General features: G+C 39.4%; 1 protein-coding gene across 4 annotated transcripts in view; it reads right to left on the reverse strand.

The window, feature by feature from the left end:
• Positions 1-23,467, reverse strand: part of KCNAB1 (potassium voltage-gated channel subfamily A regulatory beta subunit 1) — a 490,010-nt gene that overhangs the window by 91,951 nt on the left and 374,592 nt on the right. For all 4 annotated transcript variants that reach the window (XR_010729157.1, XM_066258332.1, XM_066258333.1 and 1 more), the window contains exons 4-7: positions 17,667-17,746; positions 15,318-15,362; positions 11,114-11,158; positions 9,288-9,331 (exon numbers count right to left, since the gene is read on the reverse strand). Coding sequence is in view for 3 of the 4 variants with exons in the window: in XM_066258332.1 (XP_066114429.1) it covers positions 9,288-9,331; positions 11,114-11,158; positions 15,318-15,362; positions 17,667-17,746 (214 nt within the window). In the remaining variant the exon portion in view is untranslated. The remainder of the gene's footprint in view (positions 1-9,287; positions 9,332-11,113; positions 11,159-15,317; positions 15,363-17,666; positions 17,747-23,467) is intronic.

Here is a 23,467-nt window from a genome sequence, read left to right on the forward strand (position 1 = left end):
AGCTCTCTCTTTGTTCATATAGGCCTGTATTGATATGAACTTTCCTCTTATTACTGCTTTTGCTGCATCCCAGAGATTCTGATATGTTGTATTGTTATTTTCGTTTGTCTCTATGTATCTTTTGATCTCCGCACTTATTTCTTCTTTGACCCACTCATTTTTTAAAAGTATGTTGTTTAGTTTCCACATTTTTATGGGTTTGTTTACTTCTTCTTTGCAGTTTAATTCTAATTTCAAGGCTTTATAATCAGAAAATATGCTTGGTATAACTTCATTCTTTCTGAATTTGTTGATGTTATTTTTGTGGCCCAACATATGGTCAATTCTTGAAAATGTTCCATGTACACTAGAGAAAAATGTATACTCTGGCACTTTGGGATGAAATGTTCTGTAGATGTCTATCATTTCCAATTGTTCTAGTGTTTTACTTAAGGCCAATATTTCTTTATTGATTTCTGTTTGGATGAATGATCTAGAGCCGTCAGCATTGTATTGAGGTCTCCAAGTATGATTGTATTTTTGTCAGATTTTGTTTTTAGGTCAGTCAGTAGCTGTCATATATTTTTGTGCTCCTTAGTTTGGTGCATATATATTAAGAAGTGTTATGTTTTCTTGATTCAATGTTCCCTTTATCATTATGATATGACCATTTTTGTCTCTGATTATTTTTGCTGTCTTGTAGTCAGCATTGTTAGATATGAGTATTGCTACATCGGCTTTTTTTTTTTGGATGTTATTTGCTTGGAGTATTGTTTTCCAACCTTCCACTTTGAATTTGTTTTTATCCTTGTTGCTTAGCTGTGTTTCTTCTAGGCAGCATACAGTTGGATTTTCTTTTTAAATCCATTCTGCTACTCTGTGTCTTTTTATTGGTGAGTTCAGTCCATTTACATTTAGTGTAATTATTGATATTTGAGGGTTTCCAATTGCCATTTTATATATTGCTTTCTGATAGTTTTGTATCTTGTTTGGTTCTTCTCTTTCATTTTTCTATCATTTGTTTTTGTTTGGTTGTATTTCATACTTCTTTCCTCTGTTACCTCCTTTTTCAAGCCATGTGCTTCTGTGGTGGTTTTATCAGGGAAGGTTACTATTGAGTAATGGAAAGGATACATATCATGTTCATTGTAGTACATTTTCTCACAAGTGCTTCTGCACTCCATCCTCCTTTGCTACTGTTAATCTTTGTCCTCTCCCCTTTTTTATTGCTTTGTCACAGATTAATCTTGTTTTTATTGTGATCTTGATGGAGCTTTTTTTTTGTTTTTGTTTTTGTTTTTTTGTTTTGTTTTTAAAATCCTGAAAGTAAGCTTTATTTTTTTTTTCACATTTTAAATAAATTTTTATTTTAATGGGGTGACATCAATAAATCAGGGTACATACATTCAAAGAAAACATTTCCAGGTTATCTTGTCATTTAGTTCTGTTGCATACCCATCACCCGAAAAGAGATCATCCTCTGCCACCCTCCATCCAGTTCTCTCTGTACCCCTCCCCCTCCCCCTCTCCCTCCTTCCCTCTCCCCACCCCCCATAGCCACCACACTCCTGTCCATGCCTCCTAGTCTCACTTTTATGTCCCCCCAATGTATGGAATCCTGCAGTTCCTGTTTCTTTCTGATTCGCTTATTTCACCCCACACAATGCTACCAAGAGTCCACCATTCCGCTATAAGTGATCCGATGTCACCATTTCTCCTAGCTGAATAATATACCATGGTGTATATGTGCCCCATCTTCTTCATCCAGTCCTCTATTTTTTTTTTTACAGTGATTAAAAGCCTTTAAGCATACTCTTGGCCCATACAGCAAGAATCCCTAAAAGAGTAGTGTCCTTAACATGTTCCCCAAGTCCAAGATGGCCCCATCACCATGCCAAATCCCTGAAAAATGCAACCCAACCACAGTTCAGTCTGTTAGGAGCTGTCACAGGGAGCAGGAGTCCAGGAAAGTTCCCCACAGGAAAAGTCCGCATGGCACTGGAATTGTTGTCACCATTCTATACTTTGCAGCTCATGTCCAAGTCCCAATGACCGTTGATGGAGCTTTTACTTGTAGTTTTGTTTTGTTTTTTTTTCTTTGTGTGTGGTCAGAAAATCCCATTTAGTATTTCCTGAAGTGGGGGTTTTCTGGTGATAAATTTCCTCATCTTTTCTGTATCTGAATGTTTTTATTTCTTCTTCATATTTGAAGGATAGCTTTGATGGGTATAGTATTCTTGGCTGGAATTTCCTCTCTTTCAGTACTTTAAATATTGGGGTCCACTCTTTTCTAGGTTGTAGAATTTCTGCTGAGAAATCTGTTGATAATCTAATGGGCCTTTTCCTTTATATGTTGTATTCTTTTTTCTGGCTGCCTTGAGAATTTTTTCTTTGTCATTGGTTTGTGCCAATTTCATTATGATGTACCTTGAGTAGGTTAGTTAGGGTTAAGATAACTTGGTGTTCTGTTTGCTTCTTGAATTTGAGGCTTTAGTTCTTTCCACAGGCTTGGGAAGTTCTCATCTATTATTTGTTTGAATATATTCTCCATTCCATTTTCTCTCTCTTCTCCTTCTGATATATCCATTATTCTTATGTTGCTCTTTCTGATGGAGTCAGACAGTTCCTATAGGGCTATCTCATTTATTTTTTTAATTCATGAGTCTCTCTCTTCTTCTCTCTGTAGTGCCTCTAGTTGCTTGTCTTCTATGTCACTAATTCACTCCTCTATTTAGCCTGTTTTATTGGCTAAGCTTGTTACCTAGTTTTTCAGTTCATGAGTTGAGTTTTTCATCTCTGTTTGATTTGTTTTCATAGTTTCAATTTTCTTGGTAATATATTTGTGTTCATTGCGATGTTTTTTGAGCTTCCTACATTGCCTTTCTGTGCTTTCTTGTATATTCCTGAGTATTTTTAGGACTTCAATTTTAAATTCTCTGTCATTTAATTCCAAGGCTTCTAAGCTATTGAAATTTATTTTTATAGATGTTTCCTTATCTATCTGAGCTACATCTCTATCTTTTGTATCCATGATATTCTATTTTTTAAAATTTTTATTGATTTTATTTATTTACTTATTTTTATTTATTGATTTTTAGAGGGGGGAAAGAGAGAGAGAGAAAGGGGAGGAGCAGGAAGCATCAACTCCCATATGTGCCTTGACCCAGCAAGCCAAAGTTTCAAACCGGCAACCTCAGCATTCAGCTCGACGCTTTATCCCACTGCGCCACCACAGGTCAGGCATTCTATTTATTTTTTAATGGCATTTGAAAGTGGTGTTGTTAATAACACTAAGAGTTGATAAAAATTTTTTTTAAACAATGCAGTGAAAAATTGAAAATTCTATTTTGCAAAGTGGAACAACAATATGTAGAATGGGGTTAAGAGGAAATGACAGAGAGGCAGAAAAAGAGGCAGGAACCCACAAAATGCCACAAGAAAAAAATTTGGATCAAGGATAAAATAATTTGTTTGTAAATGACAGTCAAATGAGAGAAATAGTGTAAGAGAAAAGAAAATAAGAAAAAAAGAAAAAAATACTGTGAAAAATGAAAATTGTATTAAGTGGCACAAAAACTATGGAATTGACAGCTGGAGTTGGGGGAATTGCTAAAGAAATGAAAAGCGAAGTAAAAAGCCCACAAAATACCGCAGAGTAAAAATTTGAATCCAGAATAAAATAATTTGTTTGTGGGTGGGATTCAAATGAGAGAAAAAGTGAAAAAGAAAAGAAAAAACAAAGAGAAAGAGAGAGAGAACATTGAGTTAATTCTTTTGGAATGTAACACTCATAGAAAAAAAAAGGAAAATGTAACACTTATGGGTAATAAAGTTCAAAATGAAAAGAAAAGAATAAAATGAAAAGAAGATAAAATGACCAAGGTAGAAGAAATAAAAATAGGTTACAAATTCAAGAAAGAAATGGAAAAAGTTATAAAGATTGGATTTTTCCTTGTTTTGAGTAGTTATCTTTTCCCTTTTTCTTTCCTCTCTCTCTTTTTGGCTGGTGGCACTGTACCCCAGGTTCTGACCCTCTGGCACTCTTTGGCAGAGATTTGCTGTTGTGTCACTATGGTGATGACATAAACTAGACCTCAGTCCCATTGGTAGGTGGGGTTTGTTAGTGTTTGCAGACTTTGACAATGGGAGAGTCCTTTTTCCCAGAGCCTCTCCCCAAATCTCTCCTTCCTGAACCAGCAGCCTGGGGACCCAGTTGTGACGTTGCTCCAGCCACTGCCCGGAGAGCAAGAGGCTCTAAGAGCAGCCAAATCCTCCCTCTATCTCCACTCAACACAGGGTTCTGCATAAGGCTTTGCCAGCCAGAGCCACCAGCACAATCAGGCAGAGCTGGGAGCCAATTGCCTTTCAGGTGTTTTTCTATGAGCCTCCAGGCATTCTATTAAGCCTCAGCACCCCGCAGGTCTGCTCTCCAGAGGCTGTCTACAAGCTGCCTGCACACCCTTCCCCCTACCACTTCTGCAGTTCTCTTCCCCAGGAGTGTGCTTTGTTAGGTTGTGTGGCTGGCAGAGGTGCTGCGCCCAGACAGGTCCAGGTGTAGGGAAGCCGGCTTTCATGCACTTCCTGCACGCTGTTGTTTGGGAAGCCGGGATTATTCAGAAACTCTGGTCACAGCCCATGAAAAGGGCCTCTTCTGATAGTCTCCGACCAAGCCCCTCCATCTGGAAATGCGGGCGCCCACGCCTGAAGCACCAGGTGGATCCACTTTCACACTGCCCACACTCACTGACTGGGATACTGGGAGTAAACAAGGCAACTGTTGCTCACCCACCTCTGCCAGGGTCTGCCACTGGTGTTAGCTCCATGTGGGCTGAGCTGTGGGCACACTCTCTCCTCAGCTTGAACGTCTCTGCCCTAGCCCAGCTTTTTCTGTGCCCCCAGCCCTCACTTTCTCTCAGTTCCAAGTGAAAGCAGCCCTTGCTCAGGTCAGTGAGGAAAGTGGAATACCCGGTTTTCCATCTTATTTCCTTCAGAGTGGATTCAGCCACCTTTTCGCCCAATCATACCTTTGTTTGATGTATGTGTATTTCAGATGCTCTGAGGTTTTTTTCTGTCTCTAGTTGTTGAATTTGTTGAAGTTTCAGGGAGAGGTATCAGGAGTACTCCTCACAGCGCTATTTCTCTGACATCTCCCTTGATATGATGATTTTTAACACTGACATCAATTGAGTTTAATGAAAGTTTGTGGAATGGCTAAGTGAATCAATAGAGTTTCAGAGCGTGAGAGGACCCTGGGATTCTAAACAGATATAATAAACCTTTAAATTACCTCTCCTTGTGAACCCAAGGAGAATGTTATTCCTAACTGGATCTAAGTCAAAGACTTTGGGTTCATTGAAAAAGTCTTTCATATAAATTTTTTCAAAACAACCTTATTTACAAGTCAAGCTCATTTTACACTTTCAGACTAACTCAAGTAGCCAAGGTTACCCAGCACACAAATGGCTTGAACTCTAAATGAATTGGGCTTTTGTCTTATCCATTAAGAGCAATTCTTGGTCTGACCTGTGGTGGCGTAGTGGATAAAGCATCAACCTGGAAATGCTGAGGTCACCGGTTCAAAACCCTGGGCCTGCCTGGTCAAGGTACATATGGGAGTTGATGCTTCGTGCTCCTCCTCCCCTTCTCTCTCTGTCTCTCTCCTCTCTCTCCCTCTCTCTCTCCTTTCTAAAATGAATAAATATAAAAAATAAAAATTAAAAAAGAGCAATTCTTAAATTTAATGTGTGTAGAAATCTCCAATATTGAATAAGGTCACCTTCAACACAGAGCAAGTACCCATGAAACCCAAATTTTATAAATCATTTATAAATTTATAAATCATTCAAACTGTATTTTGGGTCTAGAAACCTCATGTCCCCCTCTTTTTTCCTTCAAATTTCACTCAATTCCTTAATTTCATCCAGCTTGGAAATAGTCTTTTTACTGACTCTCTTGAACTCATTAACATGTTTTGTCTTTGACTGAAGCTATAAACTTGAATGTAACAGCAACAATAGCAAATAATAATAATTTATCCCAATTCTTTTTCAATCTTGAATGTTTGAAATTTTGTGTTGAAGTTTGAGACTGGGTCGAATTGAATTTTAGCTGACTTGGTTTATCCATCCTGAGTGATTAGTTCCTAAGAGAATTCCTGACTCATTTAAAAGGAGAGAATTTAAGGTATTTCTATTAATTTGTATGAAGCTTTAAGAAAACTGATTTTAAAAAAGAGAAAGAATTCTGAAATTACAAACAGATACTGGTAAATATTAAAGCAATGGAAATTCCGTAAAAACCCCAGGAGCACAATACTCTTTTCCATTTCCATTTTATATTTCTTTGTTGATTGCAAGTATGAACCATTCTCTGAATTTCTTTTTTAGTCAATTACTGTAAAAAGAGAAACATGAACTCTTTAGGTAGCACATTGCTGCTGTGTTCGTTCCACTTATTGTTACCAGCCGACAGGTTTATTTACTGACAAACTTTGTTAGATGACACAAGTCATGGGGGGAAATGGTACAGCAGGAATGGTGACAGTTTTGAGAGACAGGGTGGGCTTGACTTCACAATATCAAATTGAACACCAAGGCTTGAGAAGGGATTTTGTTCATATGAGGGAATTTGGAAGCTTCCTCTAGTGCTAGAATGAGGTCATTTGTTGCGACAGCCTTGGAATGTTACTTACTTAGTAAAGGGTGACCTTATCCACAGAACAGTGACAAGCAATTGCACTATTAAGAATAATGATGATGACCACAAAAAGAACTTATTAAGTGCTAATTATATGACAGACACTGTGCTTCATTTAAATCCAATCTATGTACATGACAGCCCTTTTTAACATTTTTTTCTTTATTGAAAAAGGTGTAAGTATAAAATTTTGTAATATATAAACAGGAAAGAAGTAAATATGTATAATAACACCATAAGGTAGGAATACTGATAGCCCATTTTAATAGTTGAGGAAACTCAGGCTTAGCTGAGGAAACTCAGGTAATTTGTACAATGTCCCCCAGCTCATAAGTGACAGAGTTGGAACTCAGACCAATGTTTGTCTAATTTCAAAGTCTAAATGCTTACAAATATATTAAAAATCAATTTATGAGGATTACCAAACTGAAAAATAACTTTGAAAACAACAGTTGAATATAATCATTATTGTTAAATTATGTGTATATGTGAATATATATATACACACACACACACATATGTGTATCTATATGCACACACATTCCAAGATTCAAATTTAAAAGTTTCAATTTTAAATTAAATGATTGAATACTGGAACTATTACTTTTCCAGTGATAGTCTACATAGATATTTCAAAGAGTGAAGTTATAGGTCAATAAAGATTTCCAACTTCCAAACTGGAATGAATGTCTTCAAATTCAACATTATCTTTCAGAGCAGAAAAACATTCACAATGAAATGACAGTCTGGGAGAAAATATTTGTAATGTTTGTAACATTAATGTATAACAAAGCTTGAATATCATTAATATACAAAGAGCTCGTGCAAATTAACAAGACCACGACAAACAACTCAAAAGAAAAATATCCTAAGAATATAAAGAGTTAATTTCCAGAAAAAGAAGCACTAAATTATTCAAAGAAACTCAAATTTATTAATAAATAAATGTATAAATAAGCAAATTTAAAAAAATTAGCTCATCCATCAGATTGGTACCCTATTTAGAAAATAATTTCATGTTAAAATATGCATTATTCTTTGACTTACCAATCCAGTTTCAGTTCCTATCTCATTTACATAAGAATGGTCATTTGCATAACTCTTTATAATACTAAAAAGATAAATAAACCATAAAACATGTGTACGTGTGTTTGTGTTTTGTGTCTAAATTTATTTTAATTGAGAAAAAAGTAAAGTTTAGGTTAATATACATAGCTTACTTCCATTGGTTTAACACATATGTTTTTGTGTTTACTGTGTAATTAAATTTCATAAATAGATAAGTCAGTGTAACTATAGGGAAAAGTTGGGAAGGATGTGCACTAGATTGTCAAACTATGGAATTAGATGCCGTGAGCTAAGAGAGAACTCCATTTCTTTATTTTTATTTTTGAAGTGGTGGGATTAGAGTATACTTTATAGTTTTGTTGACTTTTGTTATTTCATAAATGAAATTAGTTTTTAAAAGGACAAAAGTAATGTCTCAATCATTAATTATGAATCTAAAGTTATAAAATCTTGGACTTTTATGAAATGGTCCATGATCTAGTATAAAGGTGTTGGAAATACATGGCAGCCCCTTTTAACATTTTTGTTCCTTTATTGCAAAAGGTGTAGGTATAACATTTTGTAATGTATAGACAGGAAATAAATAAATAAAAATTCTTAACAATTCTCACAATCGTCACAATGAAGTAGACTAGGAGTACTTTGCTATGTGATGATTCTTGCAGACTGCTTCAGTTTCTGTTTATTTCTAAGCTATACAAAGTTTTGAGCGCCATCGCAACAGCAGTGGCACCGTAAATCAATCAATAGTGGCAGTTGGTCACAAATTTTTTTCTATGTATAATACTCATTTTTTTAATACTCATCTTAACATACGGCCACACAAAAATCTTGTATACAAATGTTTATAAGCAGCATTATTCATGTAATAGTCAAAATATGAAAACAACCCAAATAAATGTATAAACAAAATATGGTGTAGTCATACAATAAAATTTTATTTGGCAATAGAAAGGAATGAAATACTGACACATGCTACAACATGGATGAACATTATGCTAATGTATGCAAAGAGCCCATTACAAAATATCACATATTATATGATCACATTTATATAAAATGTCTAGAACTGGAAAATTTATAGAGATGTAAGTAGATTAGCAGTTGCTTGGGGCTGTGAGAGAGATGATAAGAAGGAGATGGAAGTGTCTACTAGTGGGTACAAGGTTTCTTTCTGGGGAAATGAAAATGTTTTAAAATGAAATTATGGTGATGATTGCACAACTCTATACTCAGAACCAATGAATTGTATTCTTTGAATGGGTAAACTTTTATGATGTATAAATTATATCTCAAACTTTTAAAAGTCTTATGGAAGTGTTTTATTCAGGTTAGCATAGCTGTCAAGGATAAGAGTTCTAGAAAATTTGGCCTTTTTCTGTATTTCTTCTTTTCCCAACACTCAACCCAGGAAGAAACTTGGTTGATTGTAGTTCTTTTTACAGAGAATGTTCCTTCTCCCAATGTGCTTTGAACCTATTTGGCTGATACCTTCCTTGAACCAGCAGCCCACAGTGCGAGTGAAACAAGGCAGCAGTACCTACCTTCAATAATATGTTTTCTTGACAGCCCTCGCTCCGTTTCAGCTCTAACAAGAGAAAGAAGCAAACGACTTTCAGTAGGGTGTACTCTCTTTCATTGCTGTTTTAAAAGTAGAGAAGAACAATAATTTTAGACTGAATTGCTAATTTTTTGCCCTGTTCATGGCAAATTCTGTACCACTGCAGGCTGAGGAGAACAGGCTGGTGGGCAGTACACTGAGTCCTTTTCTTTGGAGACCCCAGGAGATGAATTAACCATGACTCTCACCACACCATGGTAATAATAACTCAGCCACCCACACCCTGTTTATACATAATTTGACATATGGCTTAGCCTTCCCACCTTGTTCTTACCAATCCCAAGCTAATGAAATAAAATAAAAGGCTTGATATAAGTTTGTGAGCTTTTCCATAAGAGTGTCAGGCTGCTAATGTTATTAGCTTTTCCAAAAAAGAAAGTAAATTTGAAAGTGCCTTTTGATTTTCAAAAGAAATGAACAACTACTGCCTTTTAAAATGTTATTAAACACCTTTTCCTTAAACTAGTATCCTAAGAAGACCAACTTTTAACCAGGACTTTGGCCTTTTCAGACCATTCTCAAGCTCTGACTACTCAGAAAGAAATGGGATCCTTGAGTTTTATAGTATTGAAGAAATGTTTCTTCAACATCAATACTTTTGGCAAGAATAGTAGTTTACCATTTGCCTTTGGTGATTTTCTATCTTTTGTAAGTATATCAGATAATATTGTATGTATTACTCTACTACATATTGTTCTTGCAGACTGTCTTACTTCCTGATTATTTCTGAATTATAGGCCAGGTTTTGAGTACTGCAAAAGCACCAAGCAATGGCACCGCGAGTCAGAGCATAGATATTGTGAATCTACATTTCTTATGGGTGCCATGGGGCTTTCTCTTTATATAGACTATAATAGTAGCAAAAATCTAAATTCCATTTTTCTGTCTTTATATTGATCATAAGCAGGCTCAAAAACAGTAATAAAATATGGAATGTGTGTGTACATATACATTCTGATTAAAAGATTTCTGAAAAGCTGGCTTCTGCGTCCAAGTTTATTCCCTATCAATTATCGAGAGGTAAATAAGGTTTTATTTGTTTGTTTTTGTTTTTTGTTAAGAAATCTTTGAGATTTCCATAAAAAGGCCTTGCTCTATTCTTACATGTTTGTCTTAAAGGCCAGCATTCTAAGTTCTGCTGGATAATGTAAATACCAGTTCAAATACCAGTAGTCATCAGAAGTCAATTCAACCTGCAACATTTGTTCTGCATCCTACACCGGAAACAGAACTTCTCTTTCATAAAGACTAACTGCGAGTGATACCGGAATCTTTGCCTTGTTCTCCAATGAGATGCCCTTTCGACCAGCACATTCAGAGCTCTTCGCAGAAATGATCAGAGACTGACACATGGGGCCAGACAAGATATTTTTATCTATGCGTTCTGGAGAAGCATCTGAGTTTTGGCAGGTTTGAGTTGCTTTTCTTCTGCAATGCTATGTGCTTATTTCCTATTCCCCAAATCTGAGCTCTGTTTTAGAAATGGTTCTAAGTGTGAGGTTGGTATTTGAAACATCTCTATGAATCACTTAGTAACAAGTGCTTTGCACTAAGTTTCTTTGGGAACATTTTACTGGAACTGAATCTTAGGCTAATTGCTATTTCCTTCAAGTGAGAAACAATCATCTTTCTCCACCTAAACCAATTAATTCTAGTATATTAGATGTAAAATGGTTGCCTAAACAGATAAAAGCATGAACTATGAGTTGTTTCCCATCAAATAGGGGAAATAAAAGGTATTTAACTTACTTTCCACCCCAGTAGAGTTTGGTTGTTATAACAAGGCTGGACCTCCTGTATGTTAAACAGAAAAATATGCAGAGAAATATTAAATAAATTGCTGGTTAGTGTACTGAGTCATATTGTTATTACAATACCAAAAAAGAATCTATTGTATCTCAATTTTAAAAAATTGGCAAAGAGATAAATTTGTTAATTTTTATTATTGAAATGTAAAGGTAAAGAGAAGCTAGTGCACGGGGTTTTGGGGTCAGATCCCAGAGGAAGAGGCTGAAGGGAAGTGATCTTTACCAGGAGGGGCTGGAGGGGGTTGAGGACTGACAGCTAACAGGTGAGTGGGTGGTGGCAAAGTGACGGTATGTGGTAGACATGAAGGATAGGAACAGCACCTGAAGAGGGTGAGTGAAAGGACTTAAAGGATGGATTACATTAGGACCTTAAACCAACAGTCACCAACTAATACTTAGCATCTGACAAAACCCTGATTGAATGTGAACTTTTCCAGGGGTAAGTCTACCCTCCAAAGATCATGGACTTGGCCCTGGCCGTTTGGCTCAGTGGTAGAGCGTCGGCCTGGTGTGCAGAAGTCCCGGGTTTGATTCTCGGCCAGGGCACACAGGAGAAACGCCCATCTGCTTCTCCACCCCTCCCCCTCTCCTTCCTCTCTGTCTCTCTCTTCCCCTCCCACAGCCGAGGCTCCATTGGAGCAAAGATGGCCCGGGCGCTGGGGATGGCTCCTTGGCCTCTGCCCCAGGCGCTAGAATGGCTCTGGTCGCAACAGAGCGACGCCCCAGAGGGCAGAGCGTCACCCCCTGGTAGGCAGAGCGTCGCCCCCTGGTGGGCGTGCTGGGTGGATCCCGGTCGGGCGCATGCGGGAGTCTGTCTGACTGTCTCTCCCCGTTTCCAGCTTCAGAAAAATACAAAAAACAAACAAACAAACAAACAAAAAACAAATATCATGGACTTAGTGGCTCTGAACTACTACCCTTTCCAACCATCACATTCACATGTAGAAATTGACTACATGGAAATATGAATGATAAAGTAAATTATAATACTAAATAGGAATAAAATTTCTATGAGTGTCTTATTAAATGGAAATGTTATTTTAGGGAAGGAGTTGAAAAATTCTTAACGCAAAGTTTTACCACCACACTCTTAAAGGAATAAAATGTAGAAATCTTGTCAGCAAACGTATTACTTTCTCAAAACCACATCCAAATGGAGGACATGCTATTATGATCATGGAATAAGAAATATGTCTTGAGAACTATAGTCATATAACTTAAAATTGGGAGGCAGATCTCAGTGTAATTTAGTTTCTCCAGGTATGTAATTCAGTTGAACTCATCTAGAAAAAAAATCATTTGTGATTCAAAGGTTAAGACCAAACTGTAGGAGCATTTGAAATAGGCATTTATAATTTCATCAGCTGAAGCAGTGATGCCTCTGGGCCCTCAGGAATAAAAGTCTAGTGTGATTCATGATAATCGGTGGAGAAGGATCATGATAATTCTGACAGCTTGGCTGCAACAGAAAAATTTGTAGAAAATGTCAGCAACCCCACCCCCCTGAATTTAATTCCCTGAAAAGTAATTTGAATCACTGTAACAGAAGGTCTACAGACAGAAGCATCTGGAGATTCCACACCCTGAAAGGGCTTTCCAGGTAGACCCATCAATGTCAGGAGACCTAGTATCATAGTGGTCAGCTAGGAAGAGCCCCGTCTCCTTAGCAAGCATTGTCAGAGCTTCAACAAAAGGCTAAATGGAATAGTATACAAAATGAATGCAGCACTCTTGATTATTCAGAGCACTTGGGCCTGCCAAAGAATCACATTCTATCCAGGTATGACCATCATAGACTTACTTATTTTTCCAAAGTTAGGCTTTCTGTAAAATGTTTTGCTTATGTAGGTGTGCACACTAACAGTAATGTTCAAACAATAAGAGTAGACAGCAAACTGGCGAATTATCAGTGACCTCATGGCAGCATTTCAAATGGGTGGAGAAGGATAATATGAATGTTTTACTTTGATATTAGCACAGCTTTCAAAATACTTCTGCACCTGTTATGTCACCTAATCAGTGTGACACTTTATGAACAGCTATGCCATCTATTTCCCAGGTAAAGAAATTGAGACTCAGAGAAGTAACTTGTCTTGGATAGTACAGCTAGCGAGTAGTGGCACTGGAGCAAGAAGCCAGTGTGCTGTCGTTGAAACTGCTTTTATCGATTCCTTACTCTGATTATACAATTTATCTTCTCACTAGTTTTCTGGGGGCAGTGGTGAATGGGTGTCAATATTCTGTGGTCTGGTGATAGCTTGACTTTTTATTTGCAAGACTGGAAGGCAGTTTGTGAAGCATGCATGTTAATCTACTGTCTTGTAGGTATATAATAGACTCTGGAAACTAGGGAGAATGATGGCTCCGTGTTCTCTGGGTGTTCAGTGGCAGAAAGCCACTGCACTGATGCTTCCCCTCCTTCCTCAGGTGACTCTGTCAGCCTATCCCTCACTGAAGATTTCACTGGACACCTAGTGGACTCATCTTCAAGGTCTCCATTACAGGTTGAATTGGGTCCCTCAAAAAGATAAGTTATTAAAGCCCTAACCTCCAGTACCTCAGAATGTCAGCTGATTTGAACATAGGGTCATTACACATAAAATTAGTTACATGAAGATGAGGTCATATTGGAGAATAGTGAGCCCTTAATTCAATGTGACTGGTGTCCTCATGGTAAGGCACACAGACACACACAGGGGAGAATGCCATGTGATGACAGAGGCAGATGCTGAAGGGTTGTTTGGGCACCAAGGAATGCCAACGACTGCCAGCAGCCACCAGAAGCTGGAAGAGGCAAGGAAGAATTCTACTTAGATTTTCAGAGTGATCATGGCTCTGCCCAAACCTTGATTTTGCACTTTTGGCCTCTAGAAGTGTGAGAGAACAACTTGCTGTTGGTTTAAGCCACCCAGTTTGTGGCACTTTGTTATAGCAGGCCCAGGAATTTGACACAGTCCTTATGGAGCAGTGATGGATGGACCTACATACTGTGTGGGAAGATAGCGCAGGCAGGTGGAAGACTGGGTCGCAATATGAATATTTTTCCATTTTTAAAGTTGAATGCAGTTCTTTCTCAACACCCTTACAGTCCCTGAAGTTGGAAGGAAGAGAAGTGAGAGGTAGAAAATAGGTCACCAAACTTTATTTGTTGACAGCTCCATAAATTTCTGGTTTTCTATTTCCACAAGGCCTTCTATTCCTACCAAACATCTAAGAGTTTGCATACTTCTAGTTTTCCCTCCACAGGAAGTTAAAATGCTTTGTAGGAAGGCATAATGAAATCAGTCTTGACTCATTCTCTTTGAGAAGTTTGCTTCTTCTTACACTAAATTTTACATAAACTGTGTGCATATGCATGGTGCCAAGTTCATATGCAGCTGTCTCACTAATACTATTGAATTGCTATTTATTTGGCCATGAGCAGAGATTATACCAGAGCAGAAGAGGATACCAAACTTGTCCAGTGATCTTTGTTGGTTTTCCTGACTCTGCAATCATGCTGGGGAAATAGCAGGTATCGGGCTGACATGTGTAGTGAAATGGAGGGTGTTGTCCCTCCCTCAGATATCATGGCATTCATTATTACACTGGCTCTGGCTACAGAAGGTGATGGGATGGGACATGACCCCTCAAGGATGGCAGATGAAGCACATTCTTGAATGTCCAGATAATAGGGCTCCCTGGATGCTGGAGACATGCTAGCATAGAAGAAAGCTTTGGAGTATTTATCCCAAGGGCTTCTTATTTCATCATTCCTTTGCATTTTGAGTTGTTAATAAAATGAATAGGAACATAAATATGTGTGTATAGATAATATGCTTCCTGTAAGCTGTAGTCCTTCACCAAATTATTATAAATGGCAGTCACAAACCATGAAGATGTCCACCCCTTTTTTATGTTCAAATACCTTCTGAACATTCTCTCCTCCTTGGCTCAACCCCATGGTAACTCACTGTGATTAATGACTAGTCAATAAGTTTTGAAGCACAAGTAATAAACTTGCTGGTATTTACTTTTCAAACCACTGTAAATCATTTCCATACTAAGAGTTGACTTTTTTTTGGACAACGTTTTGGTCAGTTGTCATCCAATTTATAATGGCAGTCTTTTTAGAGGCAAGTAAAAAGTGGTGGTAGATGCATTACCTCCAGCCTTTCTTCTTGATGATGCTCCCCAGAATCACTTCAGCCCTGGAAGGGGAAAAAGATAATGTCTTAGGGTACGGTGGCCTGGAAACACAAGAGTCAATACAAAACATCAGAGTCATTCCTGGTTTGAACTCTCAGTGCCTCCGTGTCCCAAAAATAGAAGCTGCTCTCTGCTAGTAGCAGTTTCCACTGGTGCCTACAGAATACTGCTCCAGAGCATTCCAGAAGCACCTCCCAAATTCTGACATGCAGGCAGGAGACCATCTGCGGCCCTGATACTAAAAAACAGTGGAGTCATTTGGCAGTTTGGTGTTTTGAAACCACTGATCCTGCTTGGTGATGTCCAAGGCAAGTCACAGTTTTCCTTCTATTTGCTATGGTTTGCAATTGTGACTGGGAAGGATAATGAAACCTCATACTGTGTAGGCAGACAATATCAACTCCCAGGAGATCTTGCAGGATAAAAGAACCTGTGTGTAGGTTTAGATGTCCCAGATGCCAGGGCTGCAGATGCAGTGGCCCACATAGACAATGTCCTGGGTTCTAGTGACAAGCAGTGTCATAGAAGCAGGACATAGGGAAGTATTGAAAAGTGTCTTTTCTGCACCTAAGGCTGTGTAGTGTAGAGTATACTGAAGACACCCCATCTACCTAGCCCAACTGGGACCCAAGCTGAAGACACTAAAATTTTCTTGTATGTTTCTCCCAGTAAGACCAACTTATGAGAAGCAGCTGCACTCTCAGAGGCTTTGTGAATGGAGGCAGCAATGGAATTAGCACTTTGTCCATTAGGGTCCTATAGACAGAACGCATCACTAATCATTGTTTGTCTTGACTGAAAGTACTGTCTTTGTTGGAGTGTATTTAAAAACCCAGCATAAGCCTCACTGCACTTAGCTATGGTAACGCCCAGACAGACATGCACTGAATGTCACAGTGTTCTTTCCTTCCTCCCTTCTGTCTCTCTGATGGCTGCTTTTTGCAACCTTGCTTTTCACAGTGAGAACACATCTTAGTTACACACTGACAATCAATCAGTAATTAACCAGGACTGATCATTCTTCACAATAGGTATACAAACAGAATGCTAACAGATTCATTCATCACTTCTCTCTTTTCAACCTTAGCCTCATTTGGTATGGAGCAGGATTCAACAGAAGAAGCAAAACACTGAAAAAGGCTATGATGTTGAAAGAGCAAGCCCTTATCAATTTTATTTTCTCTCCTTGAACTCAAAAGAAAACATCAGGGATGTAGCTTCTGAACCTCCTTGATGGTCCTTAAACATAGACCTGCCCTTGAAAAGGAGGAAATCCATATAAGGAAAATGTACTTTGACCAAGCAATGATGAACCTAACTCAACACCTCCAGCACTTTGATTGTAATTCTCACCTGGAAGTGGCAACGGGGTGTGTGTGTGTGTGTGTGTGTGTGTTGTAGAATCAAGCCTGTAGGTGATCATGCATCACAGCCCTGTTAGAAAACTGCAGAGCTATTTAATTTCTCTCAGCTCTTAGATCTGTGAGCATGTTCACAGTAAGAGGCCAAGCTGTTCCTGTTCTGTTCTAAAATGTGCTTGTGCTGGAACCTGGAGGACACGGGTCATGAGGCCTGCCTGAGGGCACATGGCCCACGGGTTCTGATTTAGCAGTGAGCCCTGTCCTAGAGCCCAAATGTGCTTTCAGGTCCATGAGAAAATTGTAGCTAGATGTGACTTCGCAGCAAAAGAAGTAAGGCCTCTTTGCAGCCTGCTACATCCTCAGAGTGGAGTCTGAAGTGCCCTCTTATAAAAGATACTGGATTTCCTGGCATCTCTGGGATAGCTCCTTTAATTTCTGATCTACCTGTAATACCATGGGGAGGGACCAGGTTGCAAACAGGAAAATCAGTTTCTGCTTCCCTTCAGGGAAGACTGCCCAGTTTCTCTCTGGGGCTGAGCAACCATGAGATGTGGTTCTGAAATAACAATATTAGCTTTGGATCAATGACATTTGAATTTGCTCATTTAACTCACTCAGATATCAAACTAACATTTACTGATCTCCACTGCCACCACTCTGGTCCCAGCCACCTCTGCCCCTCACGTAGACCAGGCAACTGCTTCCAGTCCATTCTTCATAGAGGGACCCAAGGTGGGGAGGTCTGGGTGGGCAGAGTGGGCCAGAGATGGAGAGATAGTCAGTATGCCTCACCCTGGTGATAGTGGTGAAAGGAGGGAGAAAAGCAGTGCCACTGACACTTGTGGCAAGGGCAGACCCTGCCCAGCAGCCTGTCAGCAATGGCTTGGGCAGAGTCTCTCAGTTCTAGAAATGCCACTCAAGAAATCGAAACAGGTACCAACTTACTTTCCAGCGGCGTAGACCTCGGCAGTATCAAAAAGATTAACGCCACTTTCATAGGCGATAGTCATCAGTCGCTCGGCGACCTGCAAGGGGACGTGAAGGTCAGTGGGAAAAGCCAAATGCTTTCCAAACTTGGAAGCAATTTTGAGTCCTTCAGTGGTCTTTATGAACACTGAGATTTCATTAGCCACTCCTTGTTCTTCTCAGGTGTAGTAAAGAGAACAAAAAGAGTCAGCCAGCATTTATGGGATAAGGGTCTCCTTCACTCTGCTGAGAAAACCTGGTCTGACAACCTTCTCTTTTGCACCGTGATCTCTCTGAGAGGATCACTTATTAGACTCATTTCTCTTCTGACTCTAAGCCACCGGGTGACATGTGACTTGAAAGTGATTGCCTTTTTCCTCAAGGTTCAGCAGGCTGTTTTGATGAACCAAAGGTTAGATAAAACTGTGCATATCTCAGCAAAAACCCAGACACTGTCACAGAGTGACCAGTCAACCAAACCCATGGGACACACAGAGCAGTAGTGGGGCACCGGGATCCAGCTCCTTACTGTCAGCCTGAAAACTGCCCTCCAGGCTCCTGTCCCTCCTTGTGTGCTGCTGAATGCAAGTGGCAAGGGTGCTTGAGGGGTGGCCATAGAGGAGTAGCAATAAAAAGCAGTGGAGAGGGGCCATCTTTTCATTTAGATTTATTAGTTGAGAAATTACACACCTCACAGATAATTAAAATAGAGTTTTCCACTAATTTTTTTGATTGTGAGCCAAAGTTGCTGAATCAGCATTTCCACCATAAACTGTTTTCCTGTTTTTAAAATTGGCTGACCAAGAAAACTATTAGGGAGCTCCTGCAAATCCTTTAGAAAAATAGCAGCTATTACTACTTTTAATATTGTACCATTATAACATTTACCCTAAGTAGAGATTAAAAGTTAAGACAAGTATAGTTTTTTCCATCACAACTATTCTTTGTTTAAGAAATTATTGGAGATGACGTCAGAATAATGGCGTGGTAGGAAGCGATACCGATAAATCTCCCCCAAAACTCAACAAGATCTTCAACCAGAAATAGAAAAACCTATCCTTGGAGCCTCCAGATGTTTCACAATACACCCAAAGGTATGGTTGAGTGAAAAATTGGCTAAATATATAATCAAACCCCAAAGGAAATAGGGAGTAAGAAATGCTCTGCCTTCCTCACTAACCTAAACAGGGTTTTCACTGGGAACTGAGAATATAAAAACTAAGGTGGGCAAAGGGGGTGAATAGATCCAGGCCATGGCACAAACGGCCGAACCAGGCTGTGGCACGGAGCTCCAAGCCGAGGAAAAACTGTTCCTGTGGCAACCCAGGCAATACAAGCTAACACTCGCACCAAACCCAGACAAAGAAAGACAAATGAGGCAACCATTTTCCCTGATCTCCTGGTCGCGCATGCAGAGTGTGGGCGAGAGATTCCTTCGAAAGCCCCGGGAGTGGGCGCCCATGTTATCCCACAGAGAGGCAGAGTCAGAGGCCTTTGTGTGGGCTGAAAGCAGAATCTCTGGGCCGCCCCAGCACACTGAAAAATCCATGCACGGGGAGGGAGCGAGAGCCAATGCCAACGCTGAAACTTTTCTGTGCGGGTGGGGGTTTCACTCAGAGGGTGAGGCAGCTGGTCTGATATCCTGGTCTGCACGCGCAGATAGTGAGCGAGAGATTCCTCCAAGTGCCTCGGCAGTGGGCGCCCATGTTATCCCACAGAGGGGCAGAGTCAGGGGCCTTTGTGTGGGCCAAAAGTGGAATCTCCAGGCCACCCCAGTGCCCTGAAAAAGTCACGCACGGGGAGGGAGCAAGAGCCAATTCCAACGCTGGAACTTTTCCGTGCGGGCGGGGGTTTCACTCAGAGTGTGAGACTGCCGGCCTGATATCCTGGTCTGCGCACGCAGATAGTGAGCAAGAGTTTCCTCCAAGCGCCCCGGGAGTGGGCACCAGCCCGTGTTACCGGACAGAGTGGCAGAGCCAGAGGTCTTTGAGTGGGTGGAAGTCCCGCCTGATTATGCTAGCAGCTCTGACTGACTGAGCCTTACCCAGAGCCCTGTGCTGAGTGGGAATAGAGTGGGGAGTTGCCAGCTCTTTGAGCCTCTTACTATCCAGGCAGAGGCAGCAGTAACCCCATAGCTGGATTATCAGGCTACTAACTGAGGAAGGAAAGACTAGGAGAGAGGCTCCAGGAACACGGACTCTCTCACTGTTGGAGCCTATAAATGCTAATGAGCCTTGATTGCCAACGAGACTGAAGCACAATACATGACATCGCCATAGAGACTTATCAACTGCAAACCTCTACCTGAGCATGCCAAAGGGGCAGAACCCGGGGTACAGAGTCACCAACCAAGAAGAGGGAGAGAAAAGAAAAAGCAAGAAGATAACCTCTCAAAATCAAGAATAATCCACAGACTTTATAACCTATCCCATTTTATTATATTTGTTCGTTTGTTTCTCTTATCTTCATTCTTGATTTTTTTTTTCCTCCTCCAATTTGGTTGTTTAACTCTCTGCCGGTCTTACTCTCTCCTCTCCTTGAACTACACTACCCATAAGTGTTACATCTCCCATTATCTTTTCTTTCCTCTTCCTTTCTCTCTATGAGGGTTGCACTCCAAAACCCTTAATTCTCTCTCTCTCTCTTCTTTTTTCTTTTTTCTTCTTTTAGTGGTTCCCTCTTTTTTTTTCTCGCTCTCTCTTTCTTTTCTCCCTCTATATTAGTTTCTTCCTTTCTCCTTTACATCATTCAAACTTCAATAACAAACAAATTATCTTATCTGGGACTCAAACTTATGTTTGTGGCATTTTGGTGGTTTTTAGTTTACCTTTTTATCTCACTAGCAGTACTCCCATCCCTGGCACTCCATTTTATCTAGTTCTTGTTCCACTAAATACAATAGTAATTTTTTAATTTGTCCCCTCATTTTCCTGTTTCCCTCTTATTCCTCTCATCATAACTCTTAGTCAACCAATACCTTAAAGCAAATCATTTTATTCTTGACCCCAATTTTTTCCTTAGTTGCTTTTTGTGAGTCCATACCCCCGTTTTTCTCTTTTCTTTTCTTTTTTTTTGCCCCTTTATTACTTCTCCCCAGTTCAGGCCCTCCATTACAGGCATTGTTTGTTCTATTTAGTACAATATAATTCACAGTCCACCACAAGATTTTCTCAAGAAAGAGGGGACAGGAGAGGAGAGGAAAAATGGAGGGGGGGGAATAATTTCCTTTTTTTAATTTTTATTTTATTTTATTTTTCTTTATTTCATTATTAATTTTTTTTTAAAAAAACAACTCTTTTCAATTTTTAATGTTTTTAACTTTTTATTCTTTATTAAATCTCATTAATACTATCAACAAAACCACCCTCAGATGCCATTAAGGAAGAGAAAATCAAATATCATGGATACAAAAAAAGAGAGGTAACACAGGTAGATGAGGAAAAATCTGTGGAGAAAAAATTTAATATATTGGAAACCTTGGAGTTAAACGACAGAGAATTTAAAATAGAAATCCTAAAAATACTTCGAGATATACAAGAAAACACAGAAAGGCAATTTAGGGAGCTCAGAAAACAACTCAATGAACACAAAAAATATATTTCCAAGGAAATTGAAACTATAAAAACAAATCAAACAGAGATGAAAAACTCAATTCACAAGCTGAAAAATGAGGTAACAAGCTTAGCTAATAGAACAGGCCAGATAGAAGGTAGGATTAGTTAAATAGAAGACAAGCAACTTGAGGCACAACAGAGAGAAGAAGAAAGAGACTCAAAAATTAAAAAAAAATGAGATAACCCTACAGGAATTATCTGACTCCATCAAAAAGAATAACATAAGAATAATAGGTATATCAGAGGGAGAAGAGAGAGAAAATGGAATGGAGAACATACTCAAACAAATAATAGATGAGAACTTCCCAAGCCTGTGGAAAGAACTAAAGCCTCAAATTCAAGAAGCAAACAGAACACCGAGTTTTCTTAACCCCAACAAACTTACTCCAAGGCACGTCATAATGAAATTGGCACAGACCAATGGCAAAGAAAAAATTCTCAAGGCAGCCAGGGAAAAGAAGAATACAACATATAAAGGAAGGCCCATTAGATTATCATCCAATTTCTCAACAGAAACTCTACAAGCTAGAAGAGAGTGGACCCCAATATTTAAAGTCCTGAAAGAGAGGAACTTTCAGCCATGAATACTATACCCATCAAAGCTATCCTTCAAATATGATGGAGAAATAAAAACATTCACAGTTACAGAAAAGATGAGGGAATTTATCATCAGAAAACGCCCACTCCAGGAATTACTAAAGGGGGTTCTCCAATCAGATACAAAGAACAAAAACAAACAAAAAAAAAAACAAAGCCACAAGTAAAAGCTCCAAGAAGAACACAATAAAACCAAATTTAAACTGTGACAACAACAAAAAGAAAGGGGAGAGGAGAGGATGGAGAGTAACAGTAGCAAACGATGATGGAGTGCAAAAGTACTCATAAAATAGTGCACTACAATGTACAGGGTAGGAACCTTTTTCATTACTTAAAGGTAACCACCATTGAAAAAACCACCACAGAAACACATTATTTAAAAAAGATAGCAACAGAGGAAAGATGTATGGAATACAACCAAATAAAAACAAAAGATAGAAAAATGAAAGAGAAGGATCAAACAAGACATAAAACAAACAGAAAGCAATCTATAAATGGCAATAGGGAACTCACAAGTGTCAATAATTACACTAAATGTAAACGAATTAAACTCACCAATAAAAAGGCACAGAGTAGCCCTGGCCGGTTGGCTCAGTGGTAGAGCGTCGGCCTGGCGTTTCGAAGTCACGGGTTCGATTCCCAGCCAGGGCACACAGGAGAAGTGCCCATCTGCTTCTCCACCCCTCCCCCTCTCCTTCCTCTCTGTCTCTCTCTTCCCCTCCCGCAGCGAGGCTCCATTGGAGCAAAGATGGCCTGGGCGCTGGGGATGGCTCCTTGGCCTCTGCCCCAGGCACTAGAGTGGCTCTGGTTGCGACAGAGCGACGCCCCGGAGGGGCAGAGCATCACCCCCTGGTGGGCAGAGCGTCGCCCCCTGGTGGGCGTGCCGGGTGGATCCCGGTCGGGCACATGCGGGAGTCTGACTGTCTATCCCCATTTCCAGCTTCAGAAAAATACAAAAAAAAAAAAAAAAAAAAAAAAGGCACAGAGTAGCAGAATGGATTAAAAAAGAAAATCCAACTGTATGTTGCCTACAAGAAACTCATCTAAGTAACTAGGATAAAAAAAAAAATTCAAAGTGAAAGGCTGGAAAACAATACTTCAAGTAAATAACATCCAAAACTAAGCAGGCGTAGCAATACTCATATCTGATAATGCTGACTACAAGACAACAAAAGTACTCAAGAGACAAAAATGGCCATTTCATAATGGCTAAGGGGACACTGAATCAAGAAGACATAACAATTCTTAATATATATGCGCCAAACCAAGGAGCACCAAAATATATAAGACAGCTACTTATTGACCTTAAAACAAAAACTGACAAAAATACAATCATTCTTAGAGACCTCAATACACTGCTGATGGCTCTAGATTGGTCATCCAAACAGAGAATCAACAAAGATATAGTGGCCTTAAACAAAACACTAGAGCACCTGGATATGATAGACATCTACAGGACATTTCATCCCAAAGTGACTGAGTATACATTTTTCTCCAGTGTACATGGATCATTCTCAAGAATTGACCATATGTTGGGCCACAAAAACAACATCAGCAAATTCAGAAAAA

Source organism: Saccopteryx bilineata, chromosome 2 (assembly GCF_036850765.1).
Source record: "Saccopteryx bilineata isolate mSacBil1 chromosome 2, mSacBil1_pri_phased_curated, whole genome shotgun sequence".
NCBI lineage: Eukaryota > Metazoa > Chordata > Mammalia > Chiroptera > Emballonuridae > Saccopteryx > Saccopteryx bilineata.